The sequence below is a fragment of the Dermacentor variabilis genome, chromosome 10, assembly GCF_050947875.1.
Source record: "Dermacentor variabilis isolate Ectoservices chromosome 10, ASM5094787v1, whole genome shotgun sequence".
NCBI classification, from domain to species: domain Eukaryota; kingdom Metazoa; phylum Arthropoda; class Arachnida; order Ixodida; family Ixodidae; genus Dermacentor; species Dermacentor variabilis.
In genome coordinates this window covers 23,954,432-23,972,666 of record NC_134577.1, presented here as the reverse complement: position 1 = coordinate 23,972,666, position 18,235 = coordinate 23,954,432, and the positions used below count along the sequence as shown (strand labels likewise).

The following is an 18,235-nucleotide window of genomic DNA, read 5'->3' as shown; positions in this document are numbered from 1 at the left end:
AAAGAGGGTTCTTATAACGCTCAATCAATTAATTTCTTTTTATAAATATTTGTAGCGAGTAGTTATCTTATTGAACCACTATGTAAATATTTGGTGTATAAGGACATAATTGACGCAAGGCGATTACGTCAGTTTTATTTGTGACGAGTGATGCCGCCACCTGTCAAGAAAATAAAAATGACGTGATTTACGCGAACGTTGTAAACAAAAATGGCGCGGGCTGTGCTTGCTGCAATTCCGCGCTGCACCTGAGGTTACGTTGGCGATTCGTTTTTTCCACAACCTTAGCACAACGTACCATGACCAGCCTGAACAGGAGCGATACTTCGGCCGCGAGGCGCTTCCAACTCCGGACGGGCGACTTGTGCAGCGTAGCGGGCCGAATAAGCTCGGTGTTCGACTCTCTGAACACGCTCGAGGCCGAACACCAGGCTCGGGAGCGCGCTCGTAAGGACGGCTCTTCAGGATACGAGGAGTCGTACCTCAAGGAAGACCCGGACGTCGGTGACGACTTCGGAAACAGGCCATCACCGACGTCAGACGGCGTCTTCAAGAGACCGTGGTCAGCGCCGTGCGGTCCGAGCAAGCGTTCTTGCCCGCGGGGCGCATTCAGGTCGTCCAGTGCTGGTCGTTCTTCGGCCAGCACCACTCCCGACTACAAAGTCCATCCAGAGCGATGGACGCGCTACACCTTGGACAGCGTCTCTGAAGACGACATGTCCGAGGCGAGCAACACGACTGCCGCGTTGGACTACCTGCACGAGAGGCGGCTTCAGAGAGAACGGGAGTCGCGGGACGACGAAGACCGTATCGCGGTAGATTCCGGCGGAGACGCGCCTGCAGTGGGCAGGCACGTGTTTCAGAAGCGCACCTGGGACGGCGACGCCGACATGGAAGACGCGACCGCTGAACCTTCGTCGTCGTACCGGATCGGAACCGGCAAATTGGTCATGCCGGAATGCGTCGTCGGGATGAAGCCCTCCGTCGCGAAGAAGGCCTCCCCTGACGGAGGCGGTCGTCAGAGGAGCACGTCGTTACCGGCGGTGTCCTCTAGCTCGCTCATAAGTTTCGACTGCGCAGACTACGACGACGACCCTGACAAGCTGGTTGTCGACGATGACGAAGAAGAAGCGGCTGAAGTTGCCTCCAGTGCTGCTTGGCGCGGTGCTATCAAAAAGGGTCGCAAGCTACGTGCTAGAACCGATGAAGAGGTTGACTGATACATGCAGAGTGATCCTTTATTTAAAGTTCCTTTGATTCGAAATTTCTACCATGATCTTGGTGCGAATGGGAACATTGTGGTAAAAACAGAGGGTGAGGGGTTCCACTATTGAGGCGGCCATTGCATTGCCATTACGTGTGAATATCTTTTGTCATATTATCTATGGGCGCACACGCATTTCTGACCATAGGCTGGTGGATGGCAGCAAAAAGCAAACGCATAACGAAGGAAATCGGCATCTTTCTTAAAGTTGGGATTTCGCACTGTGTGAAGTGTGTCGAGTTTTTTGAAACACTGGGCACCGCAGCAAGCTCCCTTTTACTGTGCTTTTCTTCCATGTGTGTAATTTGCATGCTTTATTTTACGGCACACTGGTTATCATCCCTATCCTGTGTCTTGTCTCAAAATTGGCTACGGGTCATTCATGGGTTTTATTCACCTTGCGCGTGCTGATTTCAGTTCACACCAGGGCCACTAATACTTCACACGTTGCCCAATCATGGTTACCGCTATTATATGGTACTTTGTTTCACAACGCTCATATATAATCTTAGATAGTCCAGATAGAGATAAATGAGATTGTTGGATTCCTCTCACAATTTCCACTGATGGATTTGTCATTGCAGTAAAACAAAAGAAATTCAGTGGTGATTTAGCAGTAAGTTAAGAATAGTAAAAATATAATTACTAATATATGTCTCTGTGCTGTGATTGCATCCTCTACCACAATATTAACTCCCCTGAAGATCACACTGTTCTTGACGCATTCTCACTCTTTCGCTCATGGTGTAACACTTGCCAGATGAGTATAAACTTCACCAAAACTGTGTCAATGACATTCATTAGGCGCTTAACTCCTTCCGTTTTCTCGTATGCTTTCAATAACTCCTCTCTGCTAAAAGCATCATAATATAAGTACCTCGGACTTTTGTTCTCTTGCAGCTTATCTTGGAGCAAGCATATTGAAGTAATATGTGCTAAATAACAAAAACTTGGATCCTTGGATTATGAATCTACAAGTTGAACTATTTTCATAAAAACGAGATTGAGTCCGTACAAAAGAAAGCTGTTCATTCTATCTACTGTCGCTACGGCAGGGATTTTTCACCTTCTGCCATCCTCTCTAATCTAAACCTAACCGCTCTGGCGAAATGTCGCCACAACGAAAGCATAAAGTTCCTGCAAACTTTAACTCTCCACGCTGTACCTGCTCAGATAAATACGTATTTACTGATCCTTTCTGCACCCTTAGCTGTCTCAACCTAAATCTTTTGCCAGTGCAATCTAGAACTGACATGTATAAACGTACTTTTTCCCCACTCAAGAATTGAACGTTGGAATGCATTGCCCAGCGTTGTCCTGTCTGTTTCTACTTCTTGTGCTCGCGCCCGTACTTGCTGGAAACCATTATACGTTTGCCATGCACCAACTGGCCCAGCAAACTACTCTGCCAGATATGTTCGTACATTGCCCCTGACCAACTTTTTGTCCGCAGTTGACACATGATGTTATCCCCACTCCTGCTATAGCCCAAGATGGACTGCAGTATGTAAAAATAAATAAATGCAAGAGAAATGTGTTAGGCATAGCATCGCACCTCTTTGAGACCCTGAATCCATGGTTTAAACCGCATTCACCACATTGCAAAGCTCTGGTCAGGAGCTTACTCGACACATGTCCCGCCTCTTGGTCTGCTTCAAACACACATACACTTTTTGCTGCTTTGACACACTTAATGCTAACACGTAAAAAAGGACTTGCAAGGTGGATTTCGTGTGCCAACTATTGCCAAACTAAACTAGTAAGAGTGAACGTGCAAAGGCAGGTAGGAATACAAGAAACACGTCAAACTGGGGTCTGGGTTCACCTTGGTGTCACCATTTCAGCAAGTGGCCAGTGCCACGCAGGTGGTCAAGCATTTCCCACACAAGGGTCTCGGCAAAACAAACATCTAATATCAGTGCACATTGTAGACTGCAACACATCACTGTAGACACCTGATTCGACACTTGCATTTTGAAATCTCTGCATGTACTTCTGTCAGTTGTTAATGGCATAAGTGTTGGCTGTAACAAGGAAACAAAATTATTTATGAACAGATCTTGTATAGTCTGTCATGGCTCGGACAGTGCGGCAAATGTCAATGTGACCTACTGAAGAGGCACTACAGGTGGTACAATGACGCAATTTAGTCACAAATATTGTTGCATTGCAGCAGTGTCTATTGAATGGTAAATAACTTGCACGCCTTTTGTTAAAAGAATGATTTAAATATGTATATTTCATTTGACAATTCGTGTGCGTCCGAACACTGACTACATTTTAAAAAAACATACATTATACGATAAAGAATTGAAGTGGCTAGCTTGTGAGGCAAGTACGATTTCACGGTAGACCAGATACTTAAAAAAATGTGAAGAGCATGTAGTAGAGGGGCGCCTTGAGTGTGAAGTCGCTCAGTATGGCGCACTGGTGTCTCGCATAAGGTTGCAGCGCTTCCGCTTCGTTTCAGCTTGCTCGGTGACGTCTTGGGGGCCCAGCTTCATTATGGTATGCAGGGTGGAGTCGTACCTGGGCCAGCTCAAATTGTGCACAGCAGGCGGTTGGCTGAAAGAGAGATGCGACAATGCATGCTAGTTAGGGAGATAAGAAGGTTGTGAGCCACTGGCACGGACAACCGGAAGGTTTTCTCACACTCTCGGACACTTTAACCCCTTCTGTGCCCTGCACGAGCTGTGCTCGTCTGCACATTTCCTGTAAAAGCAGCCACTGACAAACTCAGCTCGTTGACAATACTTTTATTCCATTGCTATCTTTTGTTTCGCATTGGCGATGCACTTCATCTGCTTGTATAGTGTTGCTTAAGTGCATTTGTACAATAGATCGGCTGAGATTTCGTTAAACACTTCATATAGTGTTTTAGTTGTTTTTTGTAAGAGATTCCACAGTATGGAATTTCTAGTCAGAATCTATGATAACGCGGAAGCGGTCACGAAAAGAAAGAAATGGACTGTTCATTTCAGAGTCTGTCCACACTGCACATGAGACACTGCATGAGACAATGTTTGGATGCCTGTGCCATGTATTGGTGAATTGTTCCATAGGCTTTACAGACATGACCTGCAACATTACTATTTGGTCGTCCTTGAACTGTGGTCTGCATTGCGAACAGTGTTGCCAGTCATCTAGTATTTCTCGGGACTGCTTGAAATGTTACCGTAAGCACCTCGTATTTCTTCCTGACCTTGTTAGGGCAGCCATTAAACCCACGTTGATGGCCCTGTAGAGTTTGACTCAAAGTGAACTTCGTGTAGGACATTGCAAATTACATGACTAAACTCCAGACAAAGGATCTTGCAACACAGTATTGTGCACCCAGTAGTAGCTTGGCTGTAAATGTATTGCACTAGAGTATATAGGAGCCACGGACGACAAATACCCTATTTATATGAGTATAACGTGAGGTGGGAATTTGCGCGCCTAAGAAAAGAAAGTATTGCGATGATAATGCTAGCTCAGGACTTTAACGCAGCCATAGTCGAGGGGGCAAAAAGAAATTCTCAAAGTTATTATTTACGAGAAAAAAACATTCTATAGTAAATACGTTATGTGCCGTATAACTGGTAGCTCCATCATGTGACACTGTCCAACTAAATGTTTGGATGTTTTTGTGCCCCCTTGAGTATCAGTATTGCCAAACGAAACTGACAAAAAAGGACTCTGTGGTAATGGTTGTCTCTACTCATGCCTTACACTCAACAGTTACGTAGAATATAGTAGGTTACTGCCTAGTTAAACTGTCACAAGATGGCGCCATCAGCGTTGTTGCCGTAGTGTCCCTGTATATCGGGTTTTTCACCGAAGACTAAGTACTGCAAATAGGATTTTCGAAATGGGAGTATAGTTCCACCTGAACCCCGGTGTTAGTGGTGGTGGACGTCAGAAGACGGTTGTGACTTCGTAATTAATTATGCGCTACTTCACTAGTTAATTTGTTAACTAAATTTTCTGCCATTAAATTTAGGCGGCCCATCGCGACAGGGGAACTAAAGCGCGCCGTCCTTCGTGCCAAGTCAGCGCTTAGGTCTTGAAATTTGTGGCTCTCCTGGCCGTTGCAGTGCGAGAAATCGGGGCGCGATAACTCGGAGGCTGAACGCGCGCAAGCCACGCCCTCGAGCAGACGTAACTTGGCGGCGGAAAGACAACGTCTGGAAACGCAGGGCAGAGCGAAGACACATACATAGATCATGGATGAGTTCGAACTTGGCCGATTTGCCATCCATCGCTGCGCTGTCTGCATCGCACAGATCAATCGATGTGGTCATGATCCACAGCGTGGAGCGGCGTTGCGCGTAACCGGCGCGCGTGGAAGGCTCGGGTGAAGCCGGTAGCGGCCATCTTGCGAGGGGCAAGAAGCGGCCTGCAAGAGCTTCGCAGCTTCTGTTCGCCGACGTTTCCAGCGGTTTTTTAATCGCTTAACGGATTTTCGAGTTATAATGCAACACTGTGGGCTATGAGGCGAGCCATATAGGAGGTCTCTGGATAGCAGATATCCGAGTACTGAGACATTTTCCCATTTTGTCGGCATCAATATGCAGCTGCGCAAAGTATAGGGAAAAAAATCGCGCAGTAACTAGCGTTTATTCACTTTCTTTATAGCAGTGTAGAAATTGATCAATCATGAAAGCTGTCAGAACAAAATACAAGTAAAAACTGAAACTGTAGCATGAGAAATAGCAGTACATGCAATAAACGTATGTATTCATTATTAGCTTAATTATCGTGGGGTGTTGCCGGTGCTTTAGCATCCCCATTGTCTGGAGGCTTCTCGGAACTTTGGTGGCGGTCGTTTTCTTTTAGGCTGAAATAATATTTTCCTTTATTCTAGAGCAAAGCAATGCTAATCTGCAACCTTATTTAAGCCAGAAGAATAACGCCAACATGTCAACTACTTGTACGTCAACTTTCCCGAAGACACCCCAGTCCGCTATCACATTTTGGAATCAGCGCAGCACTGCGCACAGCAACATACGACGACCTAGAGACGACCCGAAACACGCAAGTTGCAGCGACTGGCGCGCTTTTGCCCCCCGCAAGATGGCGACGCGGCGGCTTTTTTTTTTTTTAACCTCCTTGGTCAGAGCAGAAGGCAGCATATATCAGAACTGTCACGAGGCTGACGTGACATACGATGCAAGCCTGCGGGTAATAGTGAACGAAATGAACTGACGATTCGCGAATCTTGAAGTGTGTTTGAAGGAAGCAATATATCCGTTCATTTTGTGGCGAGAGTACGTCCTGATGAAGCCACTATGCTTCTCTGCCACTTGACTAATAGGGCTTCATGTTTCCGAACGCGAGGCCAGCTTCGAAGCCGCCACTGATAATTTAAGAGCCCCGTTGCCTTTCTGAAACTACGGATCCGGTTGTTGGGAAAACGAGTGAAAAGCGCTTTTCAATTTTCGGAAGGGAAGGCACATTGCTGACCGGGACATGTTATTCGTACAAACGCTTGACCGGCTAAAGTGGCGTTTCTGTTCATAGCCAGCCACAACTGTGTTGGTTGCTACGTCATACCCGGTTCGCGCGAACGTTGCCCACACGTGGATCATGGTGCGTGACCAGGCTTTGTCCAGGTCGCTGGACACCACGCCGGGCCTCAGCGGCATGCCGAACACGAGCTCCATGTCTTCGAAGTGGACGGCGCCGTTCTCGCTGAGCCAGCTGGAGTAACTGGGCCGGTAGCCGAGCTCGTACACGTGCACCCGGTTGTGCCACGCGTATAGCTGCTCGGCGAGCTCGGACATCGGGCACACTTCCTGCGAGTCGCAGCAGCAGCCTGGCTGAAGGAGGACGCGAGGAATAGTTTAAGTAGTACAAGCACCGAAGGTCTTTCGTAGTACTGACGCCACGTTATTGACTTTTTCGTCTTGTTTTTTTCTTGTTCATGAAACCCAAGCAAGCGAGCATGTCACGTGGTGTATATATATATATATATATATATATATATATATATATATATATATATATATATATATATATATATATATTGTATTTCGCGGGCATCTGCCATAAGCGGAAAAACACTTATACCTAATAGATAGAAAGTTAGAAACTGTTCAGTCGGACGTTTTGCAAAGCGCTCTACAACTTTCTGATTGGAATTTCTTTTGGCCTAATGTCGTTGCTTCAGAAGTTCGCTAAATAAACTTGACTAATTATGCAGTTAAGCAGAATACAAAAAATAGTGTGACTTACTACATATAATAGTCAGCAACATGCATTTGGTCGCGTGGTCTTAGAGTGCAACGGCACATTTTTATACTCTGGCTAAAGTTAGTGTGTGTGTGTGTGTGTGTGTGTGTGTGTGTGTGTGTGTGTGTGTGTGTGTGTGTGTGTGTGTGTGTGTGTGTGTGTGTGTGTGTGTGTGTAAATCACGCGCTTCAAGAGTGACAAGCACAAGCCAAGCACCGGTGGAGGCAAGCTAACCCCTACTTTTAGGAGAAGACAACTCAAGCCAAGCGAAAGCAAAGGCAAGCTAACAGCATACCCCTAACTAGGGTGGCTAGAAGGCCCCTTCTAGCCACCCTACCCTAACTTGAAGAGAGGCCTAGCAGAGACGTCGACGCAGAGAGATTCCTCTCACGGAGGGTGACGATGGACCGTTCAAGAGAGCATTCCTCGACCGTGGTTTGCTCACAGCCTCACGCAATTGCAGTGTGGGCGCAATATGGAACCGAAGCTCGAAACTAGCAAAATGACGACGACGAGACAAAATGCTTTCATGAAAATCACGCTAGACACGAGTTCTAATTGGGAAAACGAACATCAACTTCGCTGTTTTGACAGCTTTCACTGCGTGGAGTATTTGCGAACTCTCCCAGAGCGCCGTGGATAAATTACTATTACAGCTTTTCTACGAAGCAGTTTCGGTTTCGTTACCAGAAGGCGTTATGTGCTATGACTTAGAAGCGTGTGGTCACGTGGGAGTAGAAGGCGCGTGACGTTTCGGCCCCCTGTTGCAGATAACTCGTGCCAGAAGGTGCGTCGACGTTGATGCGCGGTACCGTACCAGGATGTCCCCAACGGCCTCCTGGTAGATTCTGCGTCCGGGGACCAGGCTCAGGCTGATGCCCGTGGCTTTCTGCCAGCGCTCGAGAAGGATGCGGCCTCGATGTACGCCCGAGTCGTTCTGCCAGCGCCGGATCTCCTTGTGGCCCAGGAGCAGGGTGGCGATCTGCTGCGGATCGCCCGTGCCCGTGTGGCGCTGCTCGACGAACCACGGGTAGGCGCCCTCGCACGCCACGCGACCCAGCAGGAACTGCTTCCCCTTGAGACCGGTCGCCTGCAAAGGTGTTGCGCCGACATATGCGGCTCGTTCGTGCACGAACGCTTTGGAGACCTTGTTCGCTAATCCAGTTAGTTCAGTTCCAAACGTTATTCCGTACAATCCACGAAGGGATGAAGAGTCAAGGCGAGGACCGTATAAGTGGCAGTATAAACAGCGCGAACCCCCCCCCCCCCCGTTACCGTTAAAATGCGATGATTGCGATGATTTCCTTTCAACGAACGAGATATACGCTCCTATATATAGTCAGGATTTAGTAATGCCTGCCGTGTGCACTCAAACCCATTTTTATTCTTCTGTAAATTTTGTTCTCATGATCGGGGTCCGCTGCGCGTAATTGACCTATAGATAAACGTATACGCCTGTCCTAAATGTTTTAAATTTGAGAAAGCAGCTGCGGCACCGCCGCCGTTTTTACTACTGTGCCATGTTTAACAGGCAACTGCCAAGATACTTATTTTGTTGTAGCCCAAGCTGAGCAAGGACAACAGAAAGGCACATCTGACATACACATCGCTATGTGTGTCAGATGTGCCTTTCTGTTGTCCTTGTTCAGCTTGCGCTACAACAAAATAAGATATGCCGTACCAACAAGCCCCTATAGCTATTCCCATCGCCAAGATACTTGCTATACATTGAAAAGAAAAAAAAATGAATTTTTTTCAATGGGAGGCGTGTAGGAACAGCGGACGGGCCATCTGGGCTTCGCTCTCGAACCTTGATAGACTTGTCCCGCGCATCCAGCGGCTGAGGTCTCGGGAGCGGCTCCCTGCCGAAGACTGGCACGAAACTGGGCGCGATAGGACTTCGGGCGATCGCATCCGTGTGCGCTCTCTGGAGGCAGCCGAGCGTGACCTCGGACGACATGTCGCCGGGGCAACGCAGGCTGTCGATCAGCTGACGGGCTCCTTCCATGTTCTGTCCTTCGTAGCTGCGCGAGCGACGGTGCGTAGGTCGAACACAACGTGTGGTCAAGTTTACTGATTCGTTATTGTGTGTACGAAAAGAAGTCGCGGCTTCGCCCGAAAGGCGAAGCATCGATTGCAATAGCAAATTAGTAGCCACCTGTATGCATGCGCTAATTGATTCGGGCACGCTGATCTTCGATGAACCTCTTCGCTGCCAACTAGGTCACTGGGTATATGTGCTAGTAGCTATCTGCCGTTCTACAATGACAAAAAAGATCCCCTAAATTTCTCCGATTCTGCAGGCGTCATATCACCCTTGTTACACAGGTTCCTTAAGGACAGCAACCCGATGCCAATTAGCAGGCTGCGCCACAAATGCACTGGGTATATATGCCGCTTTTTAATGAACGACTTTCGAGCCGACGCTTTAGCGAGCTGCGGTCTGCATACACTGGGCATGTGCCGCTCTTTAGTGAACCCCTCGCCAACTCGGGTATGCGATACTGGGTGTGCGGCAAGCGAGGGAACAGTTCTCAGGGCTCGCACGCACTGGCACGACACGCTTCTCGTCTCGGAGTCAGCGCGTGGACTTCTCGGCGGCGTCACTAGATGGCGCGGCTTGTTCACAAAGCGCGAGAGAGGAGCCCGGTAGCCGCATGACGCGTTTCTCAGCGTTCGCACGCGCCGGTGCGCCACGCATTTCAGAGGCCACCCGAAGGTTTCGCAGGGGCGGCGCTAGATGGCACCGCGTGTTCTTAGGCAAGCTTCCCGCTGAACTATACGTTTCATACATAACTCGTTTGGACGGTGGCAATATAGGTTGTGTCGCTATGTTGATTTAATGCTAACGTATTACCGTCGACAGTCACCGTCAGATCGGCTCCGTCACAATTCTTTTATAGCCCTGCGTCTTGTCTTCTGAAATGTAGAAGGCTGCAGCCTCATATGGGGTAATTGCTCCATTTCTGCAACGCAGACCTGTGAGAGGAACGCTAGCACCATCTGCTACATCACTCTCGGCTCCTCCTTTGTTAGATCCCAGCCCATAAAGTACTTCAGCGACGACGCGCTGTATATCTATGATGCTTCTGAACAGCAAGCTTCTCAAGCACTGGAACGACGTAGAGGAGTATAAGCCGCCGATGATGGCTCGTTACTCCTTGCGCTGCTAAGAGTTACATAAAGGCAGTACCACGTACACAGAAACGGATGTGTTACGTATTGCACGCCGGGGCCTTTCCTCATCTCACCTGTGGAACGGTCCTCCGCTCTGCAGTATGAAGCGATCCACGTTCTGCGTCCAGAACGCCGTGTCTCCGCTGAACAGGTGGTAGCCCAGGGACGTCGCGCCGGCGTCGTGGCCCGCCAGCACCAGATGCGACGCGCTGCCGCCGAAGGAGTCGATGTTGGCTCGCGTCCATTCGAGCGCCAGCCGTTGGTCGTGCAGGCCCAAGTTTTCGGGAAAACTCGTCCCCACGCGGCTGCCCAGAAAGCCCAGCGGCCCCACGCGGTAGTTCGGCACGACCACGACCAGGTTGCCAAGGGCAGACAGGTATCGGCCGTCGTAAAGCTGCACGTTATGCGGAAGAGTGGTTACCTAGCACCAGACTGCTGCACAGATAGTTCTGAAGCCAGATGCCAATACTTCAGGGGCACCCCCTCCTTCATTTCTCTCTCTCTCTCTCTCTTTCTATATATATTGCGAATGGCTTGCTTCGGGCGCTGTGCGCATCTTCTTGGACACCGTATCTTGCCTGTAAAAAGAACAACGCCAGATAACTCTCGACAGCCGTCCTCTCTAAGGTCTCTAGAAAAAAAAAACATCTAGGGACCTTATTCCTTTCCCGTCGCCGATAAAGCCCCTTAAACTTCGTAAAGTGGCGGCACGCTTCGAAGAATGCCGCCTCATCCTCGCGCGCTCTGGCCGAGGCCGACGCCGCGTCGTTATTGGCCTAATAGCATCACGTGGGCCCTCGCGCCGTGCATCAGCGCCATTTTTGCTCGAGAAGCGTCTACGGAGTGGCGAGGAGCGCATGTTGGCGCCGTTGCTACGCTCGAGCAGTGTAGGCGGCGCCACGGTCGAGGAGGGAGCGCGAAAGAGAGGAGTGAAGGGCAGAGGAGGAGAGTGTCGCTACTTCACGAAGTTTAAGAGGCTTTAGTGGCCGCCGCTCTTTCCCACTCTGGCAGTCGCCCTCTACGCCGCCGCTCACGCCGCTAGAGGAAACGCACATTTTGAACAGTCACTGCGGGTGATTGGCTCTGTTCTCTACCGATTTACGAAATTGAACACCAAACGCTACGCAGATATCCTTCCACTGCAACAAACATATGCCTGCAAGCGCGTCGTTGCTTTAGTAAAGCGAAGAGCTACTTATAGAAGCTTCTACATTCGCTTCGGCGCAGCCCTTTATTGCTTGTACATGTGGAGCACAAGTCGTGTAAGGCTGTGAATTTTGATTTAGGAGTGAATGGCGTTTCTACGATTTCCCAGAAACCAAAGGACTGCTTTCTTTCTTCGTGTTACAGCGCTGCACGAACTCAGTGTAAATCGCAATGGGAACAACCTCCTTAGCATCTTTTTGTACCTCTGTTATTGCATGTATTTTTTATTGCGTGCTATCTGACCACCTGGATTCATTTACATAAATGTACGGTACATTTTCGTGTTGTGCTCACGCAAACACGCACATAAGCTATCAGTATGTAGCTAATGAATGTTTCCCTGTACTGCATGCCTCCAGCAACACAGACGCCACCGACCATCAAACATTATTATAATGATTGATGATGTCTTTGCACCAGTTTGAGTGTAGCAGAGTGCAACATAGTATGCAGTTACGCGTCCGTAGCTCTTTTCACAAGCACAAAACAAAGATAGAACTGCGGTTGTTTGACGAACTGAGGAGCTTATCCTGCAGCTCGTACAGAGCATCGCACGTGCGACATCGCCTCCGAAATCTCCGATGTGGCGTGTTGCTGCACACCGAGGATCTCAGAGGCCTATATGCCTGCTCTCATCAGTCGCGTCGCGCCGCTCTCGCTGTATGCCCACGTGAGGGCACGGGCCAGACGGCCGAAAAAAACCGGTGCTGGAGACAGCCGCTCCTTGGCATGGTCGCCGCCGGTTCTGGATTATCAAATTTATCGAAATGAATTGAACGGCGTGTAGCCTCCCCCCCCCCCTCTCCCTGTCGTGCTGTTACCGTGAGAACGTGCCTCGAAGTTATTCCCGCCGTTCTGGAAGGCCGCCCCGTAGATGAAGAAGAGCACGGTTCGAAGTTCGCACGCCTCCTGTTCTTTGGTGGGGACGCAGCTCGAAGCCGGCGCCCAGATGTTGAGGTGCAGGCAGTCCTCGGTGGCGTTGCTGGTGTTGACGGCCTCGTGGCCCAGGTAGAAGTCCTGCTGCGGACAGGGCGGCCGCTTCGTCCAGGTGTCCAGAGCCCACTCTCGCTGGTCCTTCTGCGGCAAACCGACAAGGCTTGTTTTTGAAGCTGCGTGGGCGTACTCGGACACTATATGCATGCCAGGTGGAATGTGAATCTAACAGATCTACTTCAGTGTTGTCGCTGAGCCGCGAACAAAGAGATACGTGCGTATACAGTTTAACGCATATGCAGTGTGAAAAGCTTACGGGGTGCGATATATGAGAAGAAAGAAAAAGAAAGCAGCCTATTTCCTGAGCCTGAGCACGCAGCTTGGTTTCAGATGTGCTGCATGTGTGATATATTGTATATCCGGACCAACAAAGCGTTTTAGTACTGTTTTATTTGTTGCAGGACAAAACTACGGTGAACTGTGTCGCTGAACCTGCATCCCGCAAACTTTTGCCCGTGTCCTTGCCTCATGTCGTGGACAGATTAACAGTGGTGAAATTGAAGCGATAGCGCAAGCTAGAACGATCTAGTTCTACCGGGAGAACCAGATTGCTCGCCGAATTTATATCTGGAAAGAATGGGGACATAATTTGGGGCGGTGTGCAAGCAAACATCAAAGTGCGGTGGCTAAGTATAGGGTCTAAAAAATACTGCTGAACACTCGTTTCCGGACTGTATATAACGCCTACAAAATTTATCGGTATAGATTGTGCTTGATGTGAAAAAAATTAGCACTTCGGCGTGCGATAAACTGTCAGTTTTGTCCTTCTCTTTATTTAGGAGAGGGAAAAGTTGATCAGAAAGTTGAAATATTTAATGTTCGTGCGTGTTTCTTCTGTCAGTTGCATTTGTCTGAAATTCACGCATCGTCTTCTTTTCACCACTACTTATGTTTCGCGCTAGTTCTGGGTAAACAGTGCCACTTATTTAGGCCTAATATGGGGGGGCTAATACCCTCGTGCAGCGGGGTACGTGCGCCTTCAAATAAAGGAAGCTTAACCTCCGGAGTTCATATTTGAATAAAGGACAACGTAGAAATCGTTTTGATCTGGACGAGTAGGAACATTACGTAAACCTCGTCAAAATATTATGTAAACTGGAAGCTCATACATTAAGCTCGTCCTCTTCAGTTCTTTTTTTCAGAACTGACCAATTTTCGGCAATTTCCGTAAAACATTTGAGGCTTTAAATTAAAATTCTGCTCCGTAGAACTGGTAGAAGTTCTTTTTCTCTTACGCTCAACTAATTTCATTCAAATAGGAACGCACACACACGTGTGTGTGTGTTGATAGATAGATTGATGGATGTATAGATACAGATAAAAATTGATTGATTGATTGATTGATTGATTGATTGATTGATTGATTGATTGATCGATTGATTCGAGGAGACCTAATGTCCCCAAACAGCACTGTATGATAGACGCCGCAGTGGAGGTCTCCGGCTTAATTTTCGCTGCCTGGGGTTCTTTAACGTGTACATAAATCTAAGTACACGAACGTATTGGCATTTCGTATCGCGTATCCTGTAAAATGATAGCATTTAATCAATCTCTGTTACCTGATGCCATTAATGATTGAAATAAGCTGCCAGATAACACTGTAATACTGGAAACACGAAAAAAACTCATTATTTCTCATTACAAGTGTTAATACACATTAGTTATAGCATTCTGTGTTACGCCGTACGTTGTTTTCTGCACTGTAAGCTATTGTTTTCTGTATTATACTTTGTAACCTTTTCATTTTTGCTTCTTGCTTGTGTCGGTTTCATGCTTCTTAGTTTATGACTTCTTTTTTTTTCCCTGCGTGTTCATTGCTCGTCCCTTATGTATGATGTCCCGCTGGGTATGTTCAGGCTGCAAATGATGGATCGTGACGACGATGTGAAAAGGAAAATCGGTGCTGGCCCCGAAGGCGGCAGCGCAAGTTATCCAATGGGGACGGGACACTCACCCCCACCGGCGTGGCCAGGGGCTGCGGCGGTTTGAAGCGCAATTCCCCCCGGGGCGCCTTTGCGAACGGGACGCCCAGGAAGGCGAGCACCGTCCACTGTCGGTCCTGGTCGCTGACCACGAGCCGCAGACCGCGCACCGCGCCGAAGTGGCCGCTGATCACTGGACCGTCGCGGGGCGAACTGCTCTTCACCGCGGTCACTACGGCCGTCGCGATGATCACTAGAGTCACGCCAGCCACCGTAAGCAGCAGGATCTTCGTCTTGGGGCCGCAGATGTACGTACGCCTGCGGGCGACACGATTGATCGATCGATCGATCGATCGATTGATTGATTGATTGATTGATTGATTGATCGTTCGATTGATTGATTGATTGATTGGGTTCTACGTCACGAATCAACACTGGGGATATGCGCGAGACGCCGCAGAGTGCAGGGCACCGGGTCAATTTTGGCCGCCTGGAGTTCTTTAACGTGCACGTGAATCTGAGTGCACCAGCGTTTTTGCATTTCGTACCCCATCGAAAAAAAAAAAGGCCGTTCGGGCGATAAATTTAACGCGGCGTCGGGCTGCCTTTGTCTTTCGCCCGTGGGCCTTAGTTCTGGCCCACTAAGCCTGTTTTTTAGTGTTGAAGTGGCTGTTTCTTTTCTATTGTAGCGAGGTTAATTAATAGGAAATATATTCTTTTTCTCTCTTTCCCGTCTCGTTAAAGGAGCTGGAATTATTCGGCAATGTGAAGATCACTACTATAGCGCAGCTGTGTTCATTAAACGAACAATACGGAACTCACTGTTCCGCCTTGTCGTGGCTCTCCATGGATAGTTTCTTAGGCGGCTCCACAATTCCGGCTGCTGCCTCATAGGTGCCGGAAGTTGGCTTCCCGCATTCCTCTTGTCCTCTGCCATCTTTCCCGGCTGGAAGAGGTCCTTTGGTCACGGAACGTGAAATAGCGCGTTCCTCCTCTCTCGATTTCGCAGTCTCATCGCCAGCTGTCACTAATCGAATTAATTAATTAATTAATGATTAAGTTAGCTGTCTCGTTCTTCAAAGTTAATTCACACAGAACGAACAACGCACACCAAAGGTACGAGCCGATAATTTCAGCACACATTGAACTGCTTGTAAGGTGATTGCGTCGTATATCCGATGATTACTGGGAAAGCTAACTATGAAATATTACTAAAGTGAATCGCGAGATTTGTGTGGTGTTTTGTTTGTCTTGGTTCTTGCTCAGCAAGCGTAGCGGTCTGCACGAACCTCTCCCGAGTAACGCACTCCCTCGAGAGCCGGACGCCTGGCTTTAGGGGGGGGGGGGCGAAGGGGGGCTGCTGCTGGTACCCATCTAATAAAGTGGCGCGCGTCCGGCCATGGGAACTGAACCGCGCACCTCCCGCAGCTGAACCGAGTATCCTATAATACGCACATGAGCCGCGGCTGCGGTAAACTCGACGGGATCTGCATGGCGCCGGGCTCCCTTCCCTTGCAACTGATTTTTTTTTCCGCGATGCTTCACTTAAAACCCTCAGGCATGCAAACAGGAACGCGTCTTGTCCGCGTCTTATATTTTGCGCCTAAAACCATTTCTAAAAGCCATGTACCAACTAGCCCGGCAGAAGACGTTACTAAACTCCCTTCCCTGCACAGTTCACTCCTAAAGGAAAGCAGAGTCTCGGGCCGCGGTGGGTAATCGGCGGCAGCGTGGTTTTGAACCCACGACCTCCCGAAGCCGAGGCTGACGCTCAACCGCGAGGCCACGAGTGCGGTCACCACCCAAACACCAGAGACACCACGGTATTAATTTAGTAACGGTTAGTGAGCGCATTTCTTCATTAGCGATTGCCTGAGACCCTATATAGGAGGTAACAGTGTTCACGAAACATGTGTTCGGAGTTGGTATGTCAGCTGAGCTGCAGTGGTGGTGCTAAGCCCAGCCTCCACTCTGTTAGAGCGACACCGAGAATGGTGACGATTGATGTATACACTCTGGTGGCTGAACAACTGGCGAGCGCCACAGTTTTCGACAAAAATTACTTGAGGGAACGATGGCATTAGTGTTTATACGGGAGCTGGAAGTAGGGTAACTCAGAGAGCACGAAGACAGCTTTGTGACTTTGAAAGTTGATAATTTTCAACGGAACATTGCAAATACCTGTACCAACAATCATTACCATGCTGGCTGAACCATCCATGCTTGCAGCTCTCATAGATACTATATCGTCACAGTCCATTCCCTCTAGTAAAATTTGTAGGGAACTCTGAACATGGAAATAAACTACAGATGCGCGCGCGTGTGTCTGACAGAGATATGGACGCCCCGCTACTGCTCACGTATGTAAAGGGGCGTGGCGGAACCGTGTGAGATGTCGTGTATGTATCACACATGCTTTTTAAGTCCAAGGAGCTACGTCTGACACCTTCTCCTCACCTTTGCTCGCAGGTTCCTTGGGCGCCTCGTCGGAAGGTTCGTCGACGTGGGCCGAAGGTGCTGGCTGCTCGGACGACGGCTCCAGTGGCAGCTCCTGCCCCGGCCAAGATGGCGAAAACAGCGGCACGCTGGGAGCCTCGTCGTGGTGCTTGACGAACGGGAGTCTCGTCTTGTCTGCAGGAGAGAAAAAAAAAGGTGATTTGTCATCTTGACAACCTAATCACGTCCACCACAGGACCACTGGCAGATGTCCTCAGGTAACCGTATATACCTTGCCCTGACGACGTCTACACCCTATAACGAGAAGAGACTCCACGTGACTGACGCGCGACACCAAATCATTGTCCTAATGGGCAACTTCCGCAGTGCGCATGTGGACATTTGTGGATCTTAGAAATGCGCGAGTTCCCAACGTGGTGACGGCATCGTGTTGTTGCTGTAACGCCGTTAATGAATTATACCAGGCATACGTTTCGCGAAGCCTATATATACATAACGGCCATTGTCCGTTGTTCGATTTCGGATATACGGAAGCATATTGCTGAGGCTGGACGCAGGGACTGTTCTCAGACACCGAACCAGCATTGGGTTACCCTTGACGATCTAATTACAGCTGGCATCAGACTCGTCTATAACTCGCAAACGATGTAACCGGGTTACTCGGAACGCGAGACAGTGTCTTATCGAGCGTGCGCTACGGCGTTTCTTCTAAACAGGCGTTCTGCACCGCCCATGGAGAGGACTCTGCGTCTATTTCATTTAGACTAATAGTGTATCTGCCAACTCTCGCGAATTATTCGTAAAGTTTACGAATTAGGGCTCGTTTTACGATTTTGCGAACGTTGGCTGACATTTTACGAAAAATTCTGTTTGTGACAATTTTCGCTCATCCGCCTCCGAAGACAATCTCGAATATCTTCAGGTTATCAAAGGACAACAGAGAGATACGTAGTTCGTGCAGGCTTGGTCAGTAAAGTTCTTACACCACGCAAAATCGACAACA

At 48.8% G+C, this 18,235-nt stretch overlaps 2 protein-coding genes across 2 annotated transcripts; one reads left to right on the top strand and one right to left on the bottom strand.

Moving 5' to 3' along the window:
• The first annotated feature begins 192 nt into the window (after positions 1–192).
• On the top strand, positions 193–2,801 carry LOC142560142 (uncharacterized). Its single transcript, XM_075671994.1, has one exon. The coding sequence runs from the start codon at positions 300–302 to the stop codon at positions 1,218–1,220; it is 921 nt and encodes a 306-aa protein (XP_075528109.1). The 5' UTR covers positions 193–299; the 3' UTR covers positions 1,221–2,801.
• On the bottom strand, positions 1,522–17,402 carry LOC142560140 (acetylcholinesterase-like). Its single transcript, XM_075671992.1, has 8 exons — positions 17,233–17,402; positions 15,598–15,721; positions 14,808–15,093; positions 12,682–12,937; positions 10,729–11,048; positions 8,295–8,567; positions 6,800–7,041; positions 1,522–3,829 (listed from the first exon to the last, which is right to left on the bottom strand). Exons 2-8 carry the CDS (start codon positions 15,621–15,623, stop codon positions 3,679–3,681), a joined length of 1,554 nt encoding a protein of 517 aa, XP_075528107.1. The 5' UTR covers positions 15,624–15,721; positions 17,233–17,402; the 3' UTR covers positions 1,522–3,678.
• Positions 17,403–18,235: the final 833 nt, after the last annotated feature.